This window comes from Lissotriton vulgaris, chromosome 8 (genome assembly GCF_964263255.1).
Source record: "Lissotriton vulgaris chromosome 8, aLisVul1.2, whole genome shotgun sequence".
Taxonomy (NCBI): Eukaryota; Metazoa; Chordata; class Amphibia; order Caudata; family Salamandridae; genus Lissotriton; species Lissotriton vulgaris.
In genome coordinates this window covers 1,328,877,128-1,328,898,962 of record NC_141696.1, presented here as the reverse complement: position 1 = coordinate 1,328,898,962, position 21,835 = coordinate 1,328,877,128, and the positions used below count along the sequence as shown (strand labels likewise).

Sequence of the window (21,835 nt, the reverse complement as noted above, 5' to 3'; positions counted from 1 at the left end):
GTTGGTGTTGGTGTTGGTGGTGGTGGATGATGTGGTGTTGGTGTTGGTGTTGGTGGTGGTGGATGATGTGGTGTTGGTGTTGGTGTTGGTGGTGGTGGATGATGTGGTGTTGGTGTTGGTGTTGGTGGTGGTGGATGATGTGGTGTTGGTGGTGGTGGATGATGTGGTGTTGGTGTTGGTGGATGTGGTGTTGGTGTTGGTGTTGGTGGATGTGGTGTTGGTGTTGGTGGATGTGGTGTTGGTGGATGTGGTGTTGGTGTTGGTGGATGTGGTGTTGGTGGATGTGGTGTTGGTGGATGATGTGGTGTTGGTGTTGGTGGTGGTGGATGATGTGGTGTTGGTGTTGGTGGATGATGTGGTGTTGGTGTTGGTGTTGGTGTTGGTGGATGATGTGGTGTTGGTGTTGGTGTTGGTGGTGGTGGATGATGTGGTGTTGGTGTTGGTGTTGGTGGTGGTGGATGATGTGGTGTTGGTGTTGGTGTTGGTGGTGGTGGATGATGTGGTGTTGGTGTTGGTGTTGGTGGTGGTGGATGATGTGGTGTTGGTGTTGGTGTTGGTGGTGGTGGATGATGTGGTGTTGGTGTTGGTGTTGGTGGTGGTGGATGATGTGGTGTTGGTGGTGGATGATGTGGTGGTGGTGGAGGTGGTGTTGGTGTTGGTGGTGGTGGTGGTGGTGGGGGTGGATGCGGTGTTGGTGGATGCGGTGTTGGTGGATGCGGTGTTGGTGGATGCGGTGTTGGTGGATGCGGTGTTGGTGGATGCGGTGTTGGTGGATGCGGTGTTGGTGGATGCGGTGTTGGTGGATGCGGTGTTGGTGGATGCGGTGTTGGTGGATGCGGTGTTGGTGGATGCGGTGTTGGTGGATGCGGTGTTGGTGGATGCGGTGTTGGTGGATGCGGTGTTGGTGGATGCGGTGTTGGTGGATGCGGTGTTGGTGGATGCGGTGTTGGTGGATGCGGTGTTGGTGGATGCGGTGTTGGTGGATGCGGTGTTGGTGGATGCGGTGTTGGTGGATGCGGTGTTGGTGGATGCGGTGTTGGTGGATGCGGTGTTGGTGGATGCGGTGTTGGTGGATGCGGTGTTGGTGGATGCGGTGTTGGTGGATGCGGTGTTGGTGGATGCGGTGTTGGTGGATGCGGTGTTGGTGGATGCGGTGTTGGTGGATGCGGTGTTGGTGGATGCGGTGTTGGTGGATGCGGTGTTGGTGGATGCGGTGTTGGTGGTGGATGCGGTGTTGGTGGATGCGGTGTTGGTGGATGCGGTGTTGGTGGATGCGGTGTTGGTGGATGCGGTGTTGGTGGATGCGGTGTTGGTGGATGCGGTGTTGGTGGATGCGGTGTTGGTGGATGCGGTGTTGGTGGATGCGGTGTTGGTGGATGCGGTGTTGGTGGATGCGGTGTTGGTGGATGCGGTGTTGGTGGATGCGGTGTTGGTGGATGCGGTGTTGGTGGATGCGGTGGTGGATGAGGTGGATGTGGCGGTGGTGGATGTGGCGGTGGTGAATGTGGCGGATGTGGCGGGGGCGGATGTGGCGGGGGCGGATGTGGCGGATGTGGCGGTGGCGGATGTGGCGGTGGCGGATGTGGCGGTGGCGGATGTGGCGGTGGCGGATGTGGCGGTGGCGGATGTGGCGGTGGCGGATGTGGCGGGGGCGGATGTGGCGGGGGCGGATGTGGCGGGGGCGGATGTGGCGGGGGCGGATGTGGCGGGGGCGGATGTGGCGGGGGCGGATGTGGCGGGGGCGGATGTGGCGGGGGCGGATGTGGCGGGGGCAGATGTGGCGGGGGCGGATGTGGCGGGGGCGGATGTGGCGGGGGCGGATGTGGCGGGGGCGGATGTGGCGGGGGCGGATGTGGCGGGGGCGGATGTGGCGGGGGCGGATGTGGCGGGGGCGGATGTGGCGTTGGTGGCGGATGTGGCGTTGGTGGCGGATGTGGCGTTGGTGGCGGATGTGGCGTTGGTGGCGGATGTGGCGTTGGTGGCGGATGTGGTGTTGGTGGCGGATGTGGTGTTGGTGGTGGATGTGCTGTTGGTGGTGGATGTGCTGTTGGTGGTGGATGTGCTGTTGGTGGTGGATGTGCTGTTGGTGGTGGATGTGCTGTTGGTGGTGGATGTGCTGTTGGTGGTGGATGTGCTGTTGGTGGTGGATGTGCTGTTGGTGGTGGATGTGCTGTTGGTGGTGGATGTGCTGTTGGTGGTGGATGCGGTGGATGTGGTGATGGTGGATGCGGTGGTGGATGTGGTGGTGGATGTGGTGGTGGTGGATGTGATGGTGGATGTGTTGTTGATGGTGGATGTGGTGGTGGAGGCGGATGTCATGGTGGATGTGGTGGTGGTGGATGTGATGGTGGATGTGGCGTTGATGGTGGATGTGGCGTTGATGGTGGATGTGGCGTTGATGGTGGATGTGGCGTTGATGGTGGATGTGGCGTTGATGGTGGATGTGGCGTTGATGGTGGATGTGGCGTTGATGGTGGATGTGGCGTTGATGGTGGATGTGGCGTTGATGGTGGATGTGGCGTTGATGGTGGATGTGGCGTTGATGGTGGATGTGGCGTTGATGGTGGATGTGGCGTTGATGGTGGATGTGGCGTTGATGGTGGATGTGGCGTTGATGGTGGATGTGGCGTTGATGGTGGATGTGGCGTTGATGGTGGATGTGGCGTTGATGGTGGATGTGGCGTTGATGGTGGATGTGGCGTTGATGGTGGATGTGGCGTTGATGGTGGATGTGGCGTTGATGGTGGATGTGGCGTTGATGGTGGATGTGGCGTTGATGGTGGATGTGGCGTTGATGGTGGATGTGGCGTTGATGGTGGATGTGGCGTTGATGGTGGATGTGGCGTTGATGGTGGATGTGGCGTTGATGGTGGATGTGGCGTTGATGGTGGATGTGGCGGTGGATGTGGTGGTGGATGCGGTGGTGGCGGATGTCATGGTGGATGTCATGGTGGATGTGATGGTGGATGTGTTGTTGATGGTGGATGTGGTGGTGGATGCGGTGGTGGTGGAGGCGGTGGATGTGGATGTGGCGTTGATGGTGGATGTGGCGTTGATGGTGGATGTGGCGTGGATGGTGGATGTGGCGTTGATGGTGGATGTGGCGTTGATGGTGGATGTGGCGTTGATGGTGGATGTGGCGTTGATGGTGGATGTGGCGTTGATGGTGGATGTGGCGTTGATGGTGGATGTGGCGTTGATGGTGGATGTGGCGTTGATGGTGGATGTGGCGTTGATGGTGGATGTGGCGTTGATGGTGGATGTGGCGTTGATGGTGGATGTGGCGTTGATGGTGGATGTGGCGTTGATGGTGGATGTGGCGTTGATGGTGGATGTGGCGGTGGATGTGGTGGTGGATGCGGTGGTGGCGGATGTCATGGTGGATGTCATGGTGGATGTGGTGGTGGTGGATGTGATGGTGGATGTGTTGTTGATGGTGGATGTGGTGGTGGATGCGGTGGTGGTGGAGGCGGTGGATGTGGATGGGGTGGTGGTTGTGGTGGTGGGTGTGGTGGTCCTGTGGGTTCCATAAGGGTTTGTGACAGAGAAAAGATTATCTTATTTCAATAACATTTAAATTCGTGTCTGTATTTGTGTCTAAGACAGATTCAATTCTTTCGGAATTTAGAACAAAGAGTACATTACACAACCAACGGTGGAAGCCATCCCGAAAAAAACCAAGCATCCTGCTGTGAGTTAGAGGCCATTGAGGACCGTGCTACAGGGGTGGCCTGGACGTCGCGCTGAGAAGGCAGGCCTAGCGCCCAACGGGGCATTGGTGCTGTAGCCTGCGGACGCCTAGGTTGGCAAACCCCAAGCAGGAAGAGCGCAGGAGTAGGTGAGGCTCCTAGTGCTAGCCATTGGTGCAGACTTCATGACACGGGCAGGGGAGGGGAGGGGGCGGAGAGGGGAGAGGGTGTTGAGCAGCAAATAAAATCTATACAACCGGGCGCCTGCTAAAATATTAAGCGCGGCGCCCATGTAGTTAATACATAAAGTTACAATGCAGGACAACGAGGAGCAAATAGTGGAAAAGCGAGCGCAGTGGTGCACCCTAAGTGCGGCGCCAGAGTTGCCAAAAATAAAAACAGATGTTAACAGAGTTGGGCAAGCCGTGCATTACAATGAGAAACAAGACGGATTGAAGGCAGAGAAGGGGGGGCGGGGGGAGGAGAAATGAGACACGGCGGGCAGGGCGGAGTGGGACGAGGGTGTTAAGCAGCAGGGGCCTTTGAAGTGAAGCTAAGCTTCACTTCAAAGGTGTGGGAGGAGTGTGGCTGAGGGAACAGACGGCGATTTGATGATGTGCACGCACATTTTAGGTCAATGCGCTTGCGCATTGACCTAAAAGCCACGGGCACAGCACCAAATCGCCCAGTCTAGGTAAAGCTTATTTAAGTCCCTATATATCTTCGCTCCCGCTCAATGCGCATGCGCATTGAGATAGGTCGCTCGACCTAAAAAACTGGGGTTCGTCCTAAATGACAGACATAACGGCACAAGTCACAGTGAGTGCCTACTCCCTCAACATCCTTCGAAATATTTTCAAGTGGCTGCCACAGAACACCAGACAGACTCATGCAAGCACTCATCACAAGCAGGCTTGACAATGGCAACACACTTTACTCTATGCCAGACTCTCAAAGTAGCTCCTACAAATGATCCAGACCATCCTGAATGCCGCTGTAAGACATAGTGGACCCACTGTGCTGCACCCCATCACTTCGTACCTCAAGGAACTACACTGGGTCCCCATTCACTAATACAGCCAATTCAAACTCTTGGTTCACACATACAAAGCCCTAAACAACATTGGGCGAGCAGCCTCATACATTTTCACCAGCTGACCAGACACCTGTGCCCTGGTTTCCTACAGTCACAAAAATAGAGCAGGTGGTCACTTGTTCTCATACATGGCACCCAAAATATGGAGCTACCTCCCTCAGTACTGCAAGACGCTGAAGACATGGCTCTCGAATAACTCTGTGGGGACCATATGCCCACTCAACAGCTGAAGTGCCTGGATACACTCACGGGTGATTACTATGCTCTATAAATCTACATAACTTATTTATTTTATTTTTAAAGTTTTATATAGCGCGAACAAGATCTTCGCAGATATCAGAGCGCTTTACAGAGTAGGGGAGCATATATAAACAGATACATCAATAGTGTTAAAAGTACAGTGAAGTGATATAAACAATCAAGTAAGTCAGTTTCAAAGTCAAACAAAAATGCAAAGGGTTCGAACAAGTAGTACAGATCAGTATCGAGTCTTTGACGCTAATCCCCAGTAGTAGTTCAAGTGCTTGTTAGGAACATCTAGCTACAGTATTCGCTAATTGACGTTGCTTTTTAATATGCAAAAAGTCCAAATGTAACTCAGGTCTGAAAGTTAATTTCACATCAAAAACAAACAATACTAAGGTTGTCAAAATGGTAACAATGGAAAGGAATTATTAAAAGGTCCCAGGCATATTTTTTTTTAAACTAAAAACCATTCAATGGCGTTGTCAACATTATGGAGTACAGAACAGCAGCTTCCGCTGTGGGAACAGATCTTAGCTATAGCAAAAGTGGGTATCAAAATCGTTAATAAAATGGTCACAAAAATGCCAATACTGTAGGAGGAAACACAGCGAGACCCTATCCAGTAGTAGAAGTGCTACAATACCGAAATAGGCTTGGATCATTAGGAATAACTTGTATTTCTTTTTTTATTTCTGTAATTTTTTATTGAAAATAAAAGCATATTTACATGGTACAGGGTGAATCACATGGGGGAAAAAGTAAAGAAAAAAGCACCTGGGGGGGTTCAAGCAATGTCCAGATTGCCAGATTGGCTTACATTGGTTTAGCTCTTGCTAGTTCATTCTTCAGTTTGTTACATTTTCTTCTCGCCCGACTTGCACGTTTCCATTTTCCCCCTTGCCCCTTTGCAACCTGTCTGGTTATCTTTCCGTCCCCCTGGTGGTGTGAAGAGATAAAGTATCAGAAGAAAAGAGGTGTAGGAGTAGAGAGACATAGGCGCTTTATGTTGTTGAGTAGGATGCTTGTCTGATTATGCAGTGTAGTGTGGTCTGGGTGTTTAGGGTGGCTTATGAGAGGACAAAAAGTTGTCTAGTGACTGCCATATCTCGCTCTTTTTCCCCCGAGTTCGTTTGGCTGTTGGTCGTTATGGTGTCGGCTCCTCTTAGGAAAATGACCCAGTTGAACCAGGCTTTAAAGGTGGCTTTTGCCGTATCCTTCCAGTTGTTCAACACCGTTTTGACCGCTGCTGTCAGCAGGAGGTCAATCAGGTCTCTGTCATTTTCGGATGTTATGGATGGGTCGGTGTATTCCAGAATTAGGTGGTGAAAGTCCATTGACAGTGTGGCTCCTGTTACGTCATTGATTAGAGTGTTTATGGAGTTCCAAAACTTCCTTGTTTTGGTGCAGTGGAAAAGGAGGTGTGCCAGGTCTCCTTTCTGCATGTCGCAGTTCCAGCAGGAGTCAGTCTCTCTGATACCCATGGCGGCTAGACGTGCTGGGGTCCAGTAGGCCCTGTGTACTAACCAGAACTTTGTCTGATCGAGGGTCGTGGTCACCTTCCTCCTTGATGTGGAGGACCATAGATCTGCCCTTTCCTTCTAGCTTAGCTCTCTCCCTACCGCTTCTTCCCATTGGCTTAGAGTTTTGTTATTTACTTTGGAGGTCATGGCTCTGTATATGTGCGCTACCTGGTGCCCTGTGATGTTCAGGCCATTAGCGTATTGTGTTATTGATGGGGTGAGCATGTTTATACTCAGACTCCTCAAGGAACTAGGAGGGCTGAACATAAACTTTAGAACTTTAGAACCTTTTAAACAGCCCGCTTGGCAGCACAGGGTCTGCAATGGATATCACCAAAGGGCGACTACACCCCAGCCTGGCTCTCCCTAGAGAGGAGACTACTAGGGGGAATGGATCCTGTGGCACTACTCACAGCGACGAAGCACCCCGCGATCAAACAGAACGCAATCCTTAGGAACACACGACTGACCCTACTAAAATTAGACAAACTACTAGACATTAGCGTCAGACAAGCTCAGCTAGAGTCGCTCTGGCACAACCCTAGAATCAAATATAGGGATAAATCACTGGATATGCACACGTGGTACCGGCACGGCATAACAACAGTAAGCCAGCCAGCTGGAGAAAGGGACTCAGACCGCGTTTGACAAGCTCAGACAAGAATACAATTTCGATACCATAGAGCTCTACAACTTCCTTAAAATAAGAGTAGCAATAGGAATAACTTGTATTATAAGACTTTTTGTGTTCAGCTTTCAAGACGAATTTCAGGGCATAAGAAAGTTTTGAACTCTGAACACCTTAACAAATATCGGTTTATTCAAATCTGCAGATCAAAAACACTATGGTATAATAAACATGGGTTTAGTCAACATGCCACGACAGGTCTGGAGAGTAGAGTTTCTGGGTTCTAGGGCAGAAATATGTTTATCAGTAGTACTTTAACTTCCTTCCTGAAAGACGCAGTTGAGGGATTCAGTCTGATTACAGGAGGCAATGAGTTGCAAATTCTCCAGGCGATGCCAGAGAAGGCTCGGTTGTAAGTTCTTTTTTTTACAATTTCTGTGGTTTCAACAGTAAGGTGCTACAACTTCTAGGGGATCTGAAGTTGCCAGAAATTTTCGGTTTCTTTGCGAGGTATCTCGGGGTATTGAAGTTAAGGTCTTTATGTGTCAAACAGGCAGGTTTTAAATATAATCTTGCTTCATAAGGGAGCCAGTTTAGGGATTCCAAATTGGAGGTGTCTTACAGCAATGTTAATTAAGAGAGGCCCTTAAAGGAGCCGTCTTGGATCTGGGTCAGCCGCAGAGGGTTGCAACACTGGGAATCACTAGGGCTTGCACAGCAGACTAAGTGTTTGATGGGGAGGAAGGGTTTTATTTTAAGATGTTAATTTGGAGGCTTGGTCTTTCGGTGGCAGCGCTGATATGCTTTAGCATATTCAAGTTCTGTCTAAAATTATTCACAGGGATCTTGCAGAATCTATATAGTGTCGCATGAAGTTAATAGCGGTTAGTTACCCATTCCTCCATATCAGGTGATTGTTTGGGCAGGCGATTAGGAGGAATTCCATCTTGAGAGTGCTTAGTGTGAAGCGGCTGCATGTCTGTCAGTTTATTTTTTTTTGGTAACGTTAAGTTGAGGGTACCAATATAGTCATGGGAGGAGACTTTCAGGTACACTTGAGCACTATCGGCGTACGTCATAGTAGATGTTGGATGATCTCAGAATTTCCGTTAAAGGCTCCATGAACAAGTTAAAGAGAAAAGTGAGAGCGAGGAACCCCTAATGTGACCAGAGTGGATTTAGACGGGGACTGTTTAACCTTGAATCGAGAAGGTCTGTTGTGGAAAAATGAGGCGATTCAGTTTGGAACAAACCGTTAGTAACCCATCCTAGGTTTGAGCAAGTCTAGTAGGTTGTCATGCTTAACTGTATCGAACGCTGACGAAAGGTCAAGGAGGATTAGAAGGCAGGATTCGTTCTGATTCAACATTTTTAACACATCGCCAACTAGGTGTGTCAGAACTGATTCAGTGGTATGACCCGGACGGAAACCGGATAGGTCTATGTGGTTAGAGTTGGATGTGTACACGTCTGATGTGCAAGAAAAAAAAAAACAATTGAAAAGTATAAATGTCACCTCAAAAACACATACAACAGTGAAATAACCCCTAATCTGTAACAGTACTCCAGTCAGAGCGGAAAACTTATAATGGCACAATGTATTAGAGTAGCTCATAAATCAGGGAAGCACCTCAACCAATTTAAGAAGCATCTTTACCAAGGAGGCAGATGTCAAGCTATAGACCATGACTGGTATGAATGATATAAAAAAAAAATCTCAAACAGACCAGCAATCAACTTAGTTGCTTGTTAGTAAGAACAATAAGACCAAAACACTTGGCAAGGTAAGGCTATGTAGGATGCTTCCGGGATACTCTCTGATTAGATGCAAATATATGCAAAAGCTTGAAGGCAAGACTATTCTTTGCTTTCAAAATAAAATGTTTATTTAAAAAAATGCAACTAGGAAAAATAAAATTGCTAAACTACTGTGAACATTTAGATACCATTTCTTTTATGCATCGTTTAGCAAAATGTGTTGATGGATGCTAGTATCTCTCAAAGGTATTCATAATGGAAAATCAGTGTAACCAGTTGCAACAAAATTATAGGCAACATAAAAATAAAAGCACTGGCAAAGCCACTAGGTACGACCTTGGTGGTCAGCTTTTTGGTTAGGTCAATGTAGGTCTTATTTTGACATGGGTTTCGTAAAACTTTATTGTTGTGGGTGCAGCCGTCATCATTATAACAAACATTGCCAAAAGCAAAAATATGTTTTGTCTCAAAAACCACACATGCCACATTAATTCCTGGCACTGAACAAAACTACTTTGCGTGCCAATATGCTCCTTGTGAAAGAGCAGAATGTTGTCACTGACGTGCAGCCAGCCAATAGGTAGAATTTTTATTAAAACAAAAATGCCAGACCTAAAAAGGTCATCAATTCTAGAAGTACACCCATGGTATATGTCCTTACAGCAGTGCAGATTTACGTCTTTCATGAATTCGGTGAGTCAGGAAATTATACTCCTAGAAAATATGTGAACTGCATGTTAGTACTGGCAAATATACATGTGCAGTTCTCATGCGAAAATCTTCTGCATGGTAACAAGTTTACTTTCCCACCAACTATTTTTTATCCATCCCTCGAAGAATTTTTACTTCTGCCCTTCGAGAGTACATTTCCAACCTTTCTCAACATGTGAGAATATAAGAGCAAACTGATGAAAACCCATAAAAAATGCAAGTTAGTAGGTTTGCACAGACTCAAAAGGGCATTCCATCCATGGGGGAACTATTGCTTACCACCACCTCCAGCTGCAGGGTATGTAGATCTGTGGAAAAAGCGCCAAATAAGGGAATTGCTAGTATTCAAAGCCTACTGTGGTATGAGCTCTGGCATAACCAGAGAGGCTATTATCAGAGCTATTATATAGTGAGATTCCTACCATAATGTATTGCCACACTACAGGCATTAAAGGGGCAAGTGGATATTGTTAAAGGACAAGTAATTTTATGAAGTAGATATTTTATTAAATTCCCCACCCCTGCTTTACCATAACTTTCATAATAAACAAATCAGGCCTGTAGTCTTGCTCATAGGCTTGCCCCCATTGTGGGCGGCGCCTAAGCCCCTAACTGAGTAGTAATTCGTAAAGCCTCATCGGTTGCTGACTTAAGATATGGTGAAAGCTGTGCTGAAGAGCTATATCTATAAAAAGAAGGGGTGGTATACCGCCTTAAAATAAAAAATAAAAACGAATTTATTGATAGACCTACATACAGTCTATTTATGTGTGATATAAGAAAAATTGAGTTGCTGCGGTTTATCCTCAAAATTAAACAAATCTTGACAAGTTACCTACAAATTAGACATTAAAATAGGGAAATAGGAGTTTATTTCCCCCTTAAGAAAAGTTATATACATAAATAATTAACTTGACTACAAAGTTGTGATGTAATCATACCCCCACTATAGTGCAGCAATGTCGTGACTACTTATGTACGTTCATGTGATGTAGAGACCTACATCAAGTTATAAAGCACTGCCCATCCCCTTGCAAGTCAAAAGTCACTTTCTCGGTATTCTGCCTGCCATTTTGTATCCTTTTTAGTTTGTCCTACGTAGGAGGTTAGATTTAGTGTAGGTCTATAAGGTGGTGGAATCAAGTTGCAGCCAATGTCCCTTTGCATTGGCATAGGGTGAAAGTGTGAGAATAGTCAAGTCATACATGCAGGCACTTAAAAGGTCCGCGAACACCGTATTAAATGTGCTGCTGTTGATGTGCACCAGTTGTGTCTGATGGGGTATATGGATTCCACATTGTTAGATCGGCCAAGCAATCAAAGATATTGTTAAGCCACCAAGTGAGTGCAAATATTGACCACCGAAGATTCGCTCACTCACTGATAATATTGTTAAATCCAAAAAGGAGTGCAATTTGGAATTTAGAGTCTATCTAGAAACGACAGAGCTCCAGATCACTAGTGTGCCATGTAAATTATACCCAAGAGCAAGAGTCCACCCACGTTAGGTGCTATGAATAGAAAGCAGTGTGGCAAATATTTGGGACTAATGCCCCTTCCGGGACCAAATAAGTCATGATGCCATATTCAGATGCTTTCAACCATCCACTCTTCTACTGGATGACTGGCCTAAACACCCTATGAACACCCAGAGAAGATTAAGTAGAGGAGCAGCAATAAACAAGCAGGGCCTCCAGAAGGTGGATGGAGGGGAGAGTAGGGTAATGGGGACAGCAGAGGAATAATGCCAGGTTAGCACGGGAAAACAGAGTCAGATGACATTAGGCTAAATCACTGCAGAAACAATTAACATTGCTGCACTAGAACCAAATGGTGCATGCCATAAACGTTGTAAATACTGCTCATGTCTAGCAAAAAACATTTCAATACCAAAACATTTCTAATGCAGCTCAAGCGAAGCATTAAATATTTACAGCAAAAAAAACATTGTCACAAAGATTAAACTTATTCGGAACAAAAGCATCAAGTTGCAGCCCATGTCAACCATAAACATTTCCTATAAAGAAACTTCAAAAACAGAAAAACCTCTGAGAGCAAGATAGTCTATCAGCTCCACAAAGGATAAGTCACAAAGGCCAGAAGGGAGCTTTCCTAGATTTTTAATCAATGTATTAAAAATATTTAACTTTTGAATAGCAGTACATAGACAAATAGTGCAGGCGACAGTGGTCAGTGAAGCAAGTTAAAGCGCACCAGGTGGTGAAGAGGAAATTAAAAAGAACCAAGTCAATCCCTAGTTATAAAAACAAGTAATGTGCAGCTTTTTCAGGAGCCCATTCTCATATTAGGGAAAACTGCTGTTGCGATAGGAGTTCCGCATATAGATCTTAAAGCACATATTGTATCTCTCCTCGAGTCACTTGTAATAGGTCAAGATTTGGAACCAGAGGGGTTAACTCATGGATTGTTATCGTGATTGACAAGTCATTTATGTGCCTCAGAGGATACTGAAATACAGGGAAAACATACCTTTAAGATGAAGTGCCTGAAGAACTGGATTTTAAATTAAAAAGGGGGGTGGGGGAATTTACAGATAGGTAGGAGGGTCCATGCCATTTAGACTTAGTTAACACACAAGTTCAAAGAAGTCAAACAAAGATTCTTTATTATTGATCAGGATTCAACACTTGTAAGCCAATTTACAAAAGCATTTAGTAGTACAGGAAGCAGCACTACAAAAGTACCTTTGTGAATCTGCCTGAAAACACCCAACACTCTATAAGTAAAAGTCCAAGGAGAAGACAGTGCATTTATTGTACTAAATGCACATGAACATTCCCTGACAATTAACATTTTCTTCCAGGTTTAGATGCCCCGGCGCCAATTCACAAAGGCATGTAACAGTATGTAGAGTACTACAGGAGCATCACATTACGTTCTCCAAATTAAATCAGAGAATAAGACTTCTGGAGAATAATACCAAGCATTATGGATAGAGGTTCATAGATATTTTAACTATGTTCAAGTGAACCCAGTGGTGAAATTAGCATGTAAACTGGTCTTGATATGGTAATGGAGACAATGAGAAAACACCAATCAGCACTCAGCTTGCCTTTTGTTTTACAGGTTTACAAACGCAGGTATACTTTACAGACTCAGAATTTTTCAGTCAACAGCTGATGCATCTCATAATTAACAATGCTAGTTTTATTTTTGACTTGTAGAGCACACACTCCAAAATTGCCCCAGGTGCCAGCATCTATTAAAAAGAATGTAAAACATCATGTGTAAGTGCTACTAAAAACTGGCTTTTATATGCTATAAGAGATGAAATCGAATCGGTTTCTGAAAATGAATGAATGCTTAACCTGAAGGTTACAAGAGGATCCTTGTTCTAAATATGTATTTGGGGGAGGGCGGCGGAGCAGGGTAAATTACAAATTAGTGAGCTAACTACTAAGAATCTACAGTCCCCTTTTCAACAGAGGGAAGATCTAAACTGCTTGATCATAAATTGTAGGTCATTTGGAAGGCTGTACATATTTATACAGGTAGCCAATGCAATATGTTCAGGCATGCCAAGATATGATCATCTTTTTTAACTCAGATTAGTCTTGTTCTAGACATATTAAAATCTATCAAGCTGATTTTTGAAAGCCCACCCATTAAAGCACTGACATATTGAAGTGTTTAATTATTATATAAGCTGGTTATGCTTTGTGAAATTTCAATCTGAATGTCAATGTTAATTTTGAATGCCGTGGGCAACAAAATGCTGAAGGAACTACAATGCTTATGCAAGCCTCAAAGTTCCAATCTACACCCTAGGTTACCCCTCCACCAACACGAGTATAACTATTAGTGAGGGATACAGGCAGAGTGGTTATGTCTGCACTCATTGAGACTTAAATAAGATTGGTACAGTTATTACCCCAAAAGGAACTATGATCCATTTGAAGAAGTGGCGGTCTGGACATTTTCATTTTAAAAGTTATTTTTTAAAATTCCATTTAATATGTTCCATGGAAATATTTCAGAACTATACTATACATGAGTCTTTATGTTTTAAATGAGTGCACTAGGATTTTAGCTTCTATAGCACAAAATATTTACTCTTCTTTTGGCGTGCCTGCAAGAAACTTTGGCTTCAGATGTATTGCACCATATTGCACCATTGCAGTAATTCCCGAATCCTTTAAATTTAAAATATATCAACTGTTTTACCTTTGGCGGTCAAGGTCAAATTAAGACAAGCAACATAAAAAGATATTTTAGAAACCAGTAAAAAATGTGCACAGCAACAGCTGGACAGAATGGTAGAGAACCAAAAACTGTTGCAGAAAATGTATATTCAAATTCACTGATTACAAATGTGAAGTCTTTGGTACCAAAAGGAAAGTAACTCAGAGGAAGAGCAGAAATCTCACACAATCTTACAGAGACAGCATATTTTAAGGTTTACACACACACACACACAAAGAGTAGCAGAAAAATAAAGTTGACTTAATTGGGTAAAAAATGATCTACATACCTGCATACTCATAAAACCAAGCTAGGCACTTCTTGCTTGAAAAATGATTTTCTCCTATTACTCTGTCTGGAGTCTGTAACCTGTAGTAGCTTAAAAAAAAAAATCAACCCAAACAAATTATAGGAGACCCACAACATAGATAATATAATTCTGCTACACAGCTTGTTTTGAATCAAAGACTGATATTACAAATGGAATATTTCTAGGTAGATCAATCAGGACAAAGAAATTAAACTTTAAAAACACCAGTAGAGACCAATAGTAATTAGAAGCTACTTTCAATTCGGTCCGAAACTATACAATCGGAAAAAAATAAAAATAAATCGAAGACATAGTGAAAATGTAATACATGATCAACTTTCAGCAAGCATAGCCAAATAGGACATTTTATAAACTAGAAGGTACAACATGTTTAACAAATATACCTCTCCTATTTGGCGCAAAACAGTGAGGCGACATATTATGGTAGCAATGTCATGTCAGAGCTCTGACAAGACTGGCTAATATGGCATAAATACGGATTCAAGGGAGGTTTTGGTTATGCAATTATTCCAGGGTTCACTTTTTAGAACCCTTTGAACGTGGATAAACAAAATAAAGGTTTTAAGCACACATGCTTAGCAGATTTTCGCAAGAGCAAATATACATGCGCATGCCTGCTTGTAAAAAAATGGAATGCATAAAAGTTTTGCTAGGATTACATCAGGAAAATGTGAGGGTCAGTTTTCCTGTTCTACCACGGGAAATAATTCATTAAAGTCAAATCTGTACTCATACGGTCCGTCCTGAGGGTGCCTGCGCATTTTCCCACTCCACAGCGAAAGATCGCAAGACTATTTCCCAGCTTAGCACAGGTAGCAGAAGTATTCAGTAGCCAGGCGGCCTTGCTCAGCAACAGTAATTTGTTCTGTGACTTTACTAATCTGTGAACCAATACTAGGAAGGGCACACTCAATTTGGGGGAAGAGGATCAGGGGTGTAGCCCCAAGGGGAGAATGGGGGGCGTTTGGGGTGTGACACCCCTTAAATAAATGCATTCTTGGCTTGGTAGTAGGGCTTGGGAGCACAATGTCAAGCCTGCTATGTCGGTTTCTCTTGTCATCTGGATTTCACAAACATTTTTTACTTGTTCATTTTTTGGGACGAGGAACTTAAATACGTTTAGTGACTGGTTTACCAAGACAAAAGTAGCAAATGTACACCCATAGGAGTACTCCTTAAATGGATGTCAATATACTACTTTTTAGAATTCACAAACATTGGCAGTCGTAAGCTTGGAACGGTTAGTCTTAGGTTTCTAGGCATACTACTGGCAATCACACACCAAAATGTTGATGGGACAAATATTTGCAAATATTCTAGCCACAGGCAGTCTCTCGGGTTATTACTGCAAACCATAATTTTTCTCCCAATGCACTACTTTAGACAGATCTGAATTAGTGTTTGGAAGACAGAGTAAAGCCAGACGGGGTTGCAGAGGATTTTACTGTCTAAACTCCACCTGCCAAATTCAGAGAGGTCTGCCAGCCCCGCAGACATCTCAATACACTAGCAGGAAAAATTTCTCTCCAGTTCCTGTTCTGCCAGTGTAGGAAAAGTTTTGATGAACAGCTCAAACAGGACCGGTGGCCATCACACTGTTCCCAAGTTTTTTTTCTTTAAAAAACAAACTCCCAATGTAGGAGTATGCGTTTGAAAAATAAAAATAATGATTCACTACAACATGGGAGTTCTCCCAGTGTAGTGGCCATTTTTAGGTCGAGCATTCAGGCAATAAATATGTGTTTTCGATTGCGACGATCTATTGTTCTTGAACCCTCATTGCCCAGCATGCGCAGGCGTCACTTCCTCCTTGTGCGTCACTTCCAAGGAGCCTGGTCCACATAATTAACGTGTTTGAGTCCTTCCACTGCTGGCACTCAAACCGAGGCACTTTTTTGTTTGTGCTTCTGCAGATGATGCTTTCTGTGTCATCCATCAACTTACTCTGTTGTTGCTTTGTACCTCGCCACTCTCCTTGCTTGTGTTAACACTAACAATGAACAGCAGTAGGTTCCCTCTTTTCGTGCGACCCTTGTGGTGTGCATTTCATTGAGATTTGGCGTTGGCACGACTCATTTTGGCTGACATTCTCATTCACTACAGTACATCATTTTTCCTCCTCTTGTACTAAATGAAGGGTTCTCTTTAGGGGTGCTGGCTTAAATATAAAGTTAAGTCTTCAGCGAGTATTGGAGGCAGCTCCTTATTTATTACGCTTAACAAGAAAAAGTCCTCACTGAGCGAGGTTGTCCGGCTCATAGAGGAGTCCCTGCTTTCAAATTTAAGCAGTGGTTTATCAGAGACTTGAAAAATATTGACTTCTGTTCAGTTGTGGGAGTAACAGTTTCATTTGTCTTTTTAGCACATTAAAGATCAAGGTTACAGTGAGAAAGTACCTCTTTTGCATAGTTCGCCCCCCACACACACACTTTTTTGCCCGAATTTGATTCGGTTTCAAATGTAGTACAGAAGGTCCCTGCCAAACAGGTTGCCTGTGCCAGTGCTCATTCCCTAAAACAAACCCCCAATTGGTACTACTGCCCACTGCAAGTCCCTAGTAAATGGTGCCTGGGGGCTGAAGCGGATCCATAGGGACACCACCTTACTGGGACAATGCCCGTGCCCTTCCAGCCTGCATGCCGCTGTGATGGAGAAAACGACAAAGTCAATTTGGCAACCTGCTTGGGTGCCATACCAGCTACCACTGCCTGACAAGCTAGGTAAGTCACCCCTCTGAGGCAGGGTGCACTATACAACAGGTTAGGGCATATCTGCATGAGCAAACATGCCCCTACAATATTGGGCCCCATTTCCTAATATTGTAAGTGCCAGTACAGCCAGTGAACTATAGTTCCTAAGCACCATGATGGCATCACTGAATTCGGGAGTGTTTGGGTTTATTGAAAGGAGTAGTTTGCTACCACACTGATGCCAGTGTGGAATTTACTGTACCATGTACCCAGAGGGCACATCAGAGGGCCTCCCTGAATCTCCACCAACCCTGGTGTGGTCTCTGACCAACCGTAGGCAGCCAGCCACCACCATACATGCTTCTGGACCCCTGGGTAGAGAGTCCCTGGTTTCTGAGACCAGAACCAATGCACATCCTGGGCAGAGGTGTCATGCCTCCTCCACCAGGCTGGTCCAGTGCTCGAAGAGGAAAGCTTCCAAGGCCTGCCGCCTTTGTAATGCAACCCCTAGGCTCTGCTGCTATCAGCAGTTGGCAGTCCAACTTTGGAAGGGAAACCCTGCAGGAAAATTAAACAAGCATTTGCAATGCAATAGGTCTCGCTTCAATTAAGTTTGAGCTTTTGGCATTGCTAAATATTGAAACAAGTCTATAAATTGTAGGCCAAAAAATGTGCATTTACTTTTTTTAGCAATGGTGGCATGCTGCGCTTTAGATGAATATGTTTAGTAAAGTGCGCTATACTACGATAGTTAATTGTGGATGCGTTAACAATTGATGTGTGCACTGATGGCTGGTGGTGTGTGTGCCTGGTGAAAGCGTGCACAGACGGCTGGTGGTGTGTGTGCCTGGTGAAAGCGTGCACAGACGGCTGGTGGTGTGTGTGCCCGGTGAAAGCGTGCACAGACGGCTGGTGGTGTGTGTGCCTGGTGAAAGCGTGCACAGACGGCTGGTGGTGTGTGTGCCTGGTGAAAGCGTGCACAGACGGCTGGTGGTGTGTGTGCCTGGTGAAAGCGTGCACAGACGGCTGGTGGTGTGTGTGCCTGGTGAAAGCGTGCACAGACGGCTGGTGGTGTGTGTGCCTGGTGAAAGCGTGCACAGACGGCTGGTGGTGTGTGTGTGTGCCTGGTGAAAGCGTGCACAGACGGCTGGTGGTGTGTGTGCCTGGTGAAAGCGTGCACAGACGGCTGGTGGTGTGTGTGCCTGGTGAAAGCGTGCACAGACGGCTGGTGGTGTGTGTGTGTCTGGTTAAAAACGTGCACAGACGGCTGGTTGTGTGTGTGTGTGTGTGTGTGTGTGTGTGTGTGTGTGTGTGTGTGTGTGTGTGTGTGTGGGGGGGGGGGGGGGGAATGTGGGTGGGTGTGTGTTTGTGTCTGGTGAAAGCGTGCAGACGGCTGGTGGTGTGTGTGTGCCTGGTGAAAGCGTGCACAGACGGCTGGTGGTGTGTGTGTCTGGTGAAAGCGTGCACAGACGCTGGTGGTGTGGGTAGTTGTGTGTGTGGGTGGATAGTTGTGTGGGTGGGTGGATAGTTGTGTGGGTGGGTAGTTGTGTGTGGGTGGGTAGTTGTGTGGGTGGGTAGTTGTGTGTGTGGGTGGGTAGTTGTGTGTGTGGGTGGATAGTTGTGTGTGTGGGTGGATAGTTGTGTGTGTGGGTGGATAGTTGTGTGGGTGGGTGGGTAGTTGTGTGGGTGGGTAGTTGTGTGGGTGGGTAGTTGTGTGGGTGGGTGGGTAGTTGGGTGGGTGGGTGGGTAGTTGGGTGGGTGGGTGGGTGGGTAGTTGGGTGTGTGGGTGGGTAGCTGTGTGTGGGGGGTGGGTAGCTGTGTGTGGGGGGTGGGTAGTTGTGTGTGGGTGTGGGTGGGTAGTTGGGTGTGTGTGGGTAGCTGTGTGTGGGTAGCTGTGTGTGGGGGTAGTTGTGTGTGTGGGTAGTTGTGTGTGTGGGTAGTTGTGTGTGTGGGTAGTTGTGTGTGTGGGTAGTTGTGTGTGTGGGTAGTTGTGTGTGTGGGTAGTTGTGTGTGTGGGTAGTTGTGTGTGTGGGTAGTTGTGTGTGTGGGTAGTTGTGTGTGTGGGTAGTTGTGTGTGTGGGTAGTTGTGTGTGTGGGTAGTTGTGTGTGTGGGTAGTTGTGTGTGTGGGTAGTTGTGTGTGTGGGTAGTTGTGTGTGTGGGTAGTTGTGTGCGTGGGTAGTTGTGTGCGTGGGTGGGTAGTGTTGTGGGTGGGTGGGTAGTTGGGTGGGTGGGTAGTTGTGTGGGTGGGTGGGTAGTTGTGTGGGTGGGTGGGTAGTTGTGTGGGTGGGTAGTTGGGTGGGTGGGTAGTTGTGTGGGTGGGTAGTTGGGTGGGTGGGTAGTTGGGTGGGTGGGTAGTTGGGTGGGTGGGTAGTTGGGTGGGTGGGTGGGTAGTTGGGTGGGTGGGTGGGTGGGTGGGTAGTTGGGTGGGTGGCTGGCTAGCTGTGTGTGGGTGGGTGGGTAGTTGTGTGTGGGTGTGGGTGGGTGGGTAGTTGTGGGTGGGTAGTTGGGTGTGTGTGTGGGTAGTTTGTGTGTGTGGGTAGTTGTGTGTGTGTGTGGGTAGTTGTGTGTGTGTGTGGGTAGTTGTGTGTGTGTGGGTAGTTGTGTGTGTGGGGGTAGTTGTGTGTGGGTAGTTGTGTGTGTGTGGGTAGTTGTGTGTGTGTGTGGGTAGTTGTGTGTGTGTGGGTAGTTGTGTGTGTGCGTGTGTGGGTAGTTGTGTGTGTGTGTGTGTGGGTAGTTGTGTGTGTGCGTGTGTGGGTAGTTATGTGTGTGGGTAGTGTTGTGTGCGTGTGTGGGTAGTGTTGTGTGTGTGTGGGTAGTGTTGTGTGTGTGTGGGTAGTGTTGTGTGTGTGTGTGGGTAGTGTTGTGTGTGTGTGGGTAGTGTTGTGTGTGTGTGTGGGTAGTGTGTGTGTGTGTGGGTAGTTGTGTGTGTGTGGGGGTAGTTGTGTGTGTGTGTGTGTGGGTAGTTGTGTGTGTGGGTAGTTGTGTGTGTGGGTAGTTGTGTGTGTGTGGGTAGTTGTGTGTGTGTGGGTAGTTGTGTGTGTGTGGGTAGTTGTGTGTGTGTGGGTAGTTGTGTGTGTGTGGGTAGTTGTGTGTGTGGGTAGTTGTGTGTGTGGGTAGTTGTGTGTGTGGGTAGTTGTGTGTGTGGGTAGTTGTGTGTGTGGGTAGTTGTGTGTGTGGAGGTAGTTGTGTGTGTGGGTAGTTGTGTGTGTGTGGAGGTAGTTGTGTGTGTGGGTAGTTGTGTGTGTGGGTAGTTGTGTGTGTGGGGGTAGTTGTGTGTGTGGGGGTAGTTGTGTGTGTGTGTGGAGGTAGTTGTGTGTGTGTGGGGGTAGTTGTGTGTGTGTGTGGGGGTAGTTGTGTGTGTGTGTGGGGGTAGTTGTGTGTGTGTGTGGGGGTAGTTGTGTGTGTGTGGGGGTAGTTGTGTGTGTGTGGGGGTAGTTGTGTGTGTGTGGGGGTAGTTGTGTGTGTGTGGGGGTAGTTGTGTGTGTGTGGGGGGGTAGTTGTGTGTGTGTGGGTAGTTGTGTGTGGTTAGTTGTGTGTGGTTAGTTGTGTGTGGTTAGTTGTGTGTGGTTAGTTGTGTGTGTGTGGGTACTTAAAATGGGTAAAAATGCATACAATGATAAAATAATGACTAAACTTACTCAACTGGTGCTTTTAAGATACGCCTACCCCTGTGTACCTAACCTAAGCCTAGTACATGGGAAGAAGTACGGGAGAAGTAGTTTAAAGTTAAATTGTTTCTGCCAAGCATCTAAACCAAGAATTCTCTAAGGGTCTAATCAGCTCCGTACCTGGTTCAGAATGTAGGTGGTTTTGAATCTCTCTGTCTCAGAACTCGATCTCCCAGCAACCCGAAAGGGTAGCAGGGAAACACTGGAGCTGGATTTCTCGGCAAGAGAAAAGACAGCGTCTCTCTCAGTGCGTCATCGGGAGGGTCGGCTTCCTTCGGTACGTTCTACAGCAGGGCATCGGGCAAGTAGATGGTCGATCTGCTCCAAACCACTGTGTCTTTTGCTAAGGCAGATGCGGGTATATTTATACCTGGAAGGTGCCGAGTTTGACGTAAGGTTGGACACAAGACGTCACTAAGAACTCGCAGTTCTTTCAGTACTCCAGGAGTTCTAGGACAAATCAATACAGAAGCAGAGGGAAGTCCCGGGCTGCTGGAGGCTTTGTTTCTCTAAGAACACGTTGTGCTTTCTAGGAGTCTATGGGAGTAGCCTTGCCGTATTTGGACTGCATTGGCTATGTCTTTATATGGGTATGGTTCTTATGCCTATATAAGGACATGATCTGATATAACCACATAAGGTCATAAATCAGGAATATTAAACTAGAGTCCTAGATTCGTCCACAACACAACCTTTCCTCTGGAGACCAAAGACCCTTGACCTCCAGATCCCCCAGATGAGCACCCCACCCTAAAGTGGATGCATCCGTTATCACTGTGGCCACAGCTGGAGGCAGATGTAAATGTAAATGCCATTTGGAAAGCACACAGCTACCTCCAACGGAGTTGTCCCGGCGCTGTCCGTATACCGCTTAGGAACCCTTCCTGGTTTTCCCCTGTGGAATGTCTACTCCTGGGCACCACCAAGGTGAAGCCAGGCATCCCAGCACTCTTGGGGCCGCTGTGGAGATTAAGCAAGCTATTGCCCAGAGTTGCAGAGTGGGACCCATGATTAGAAGAGGCACCGAGGAGAGAATTATCAGGTCCGAGGAAATTGAGCCAAAGACCCGCCGAGGTGGTTATTGAACACTGGTCCCAGACCGGACCTCTGCATCAGGGTCTGTCTCTCTAACCATTTCAGCCACACTTCTCCAGATGAAAGGGCTTCCCTTGAGACAGGTTGCCTTCCACCCCCCACTAAGTCAGATCCGCTGCAGTTTCTCTGGAGATCCTCACAGACTCAGATCTCCGTTCTGTTGATACCACTGCCTGCGGAGGCACCACTGGAGTGCCCT

General features: G+C 46.7%; 1 protein-coding gene across 1 annotated transcript in view; it reads right to left on the bottom strand.

The window, feature by feature from the left end:
* The window catches only part of DCUN1D5 (defective in cullin neddylation 1 domain containing 5), a 143,591-nt gene that overhangs the window by 52,252 nt on the left and 69,504 nt on the right, over positions 1-21,835 (bottom strand). Inside the window, exon 3 of the mRNA XM_086935266.1 lies at positions 14,141-14,229. Within this exon, the coding sequence (XP_086791392.1) occupies positions 14,141-14,229 (89 nt within the window). The remainder of the gene's footprint in view (positions 1-14,140; positions 14,230-21,835) is intronic.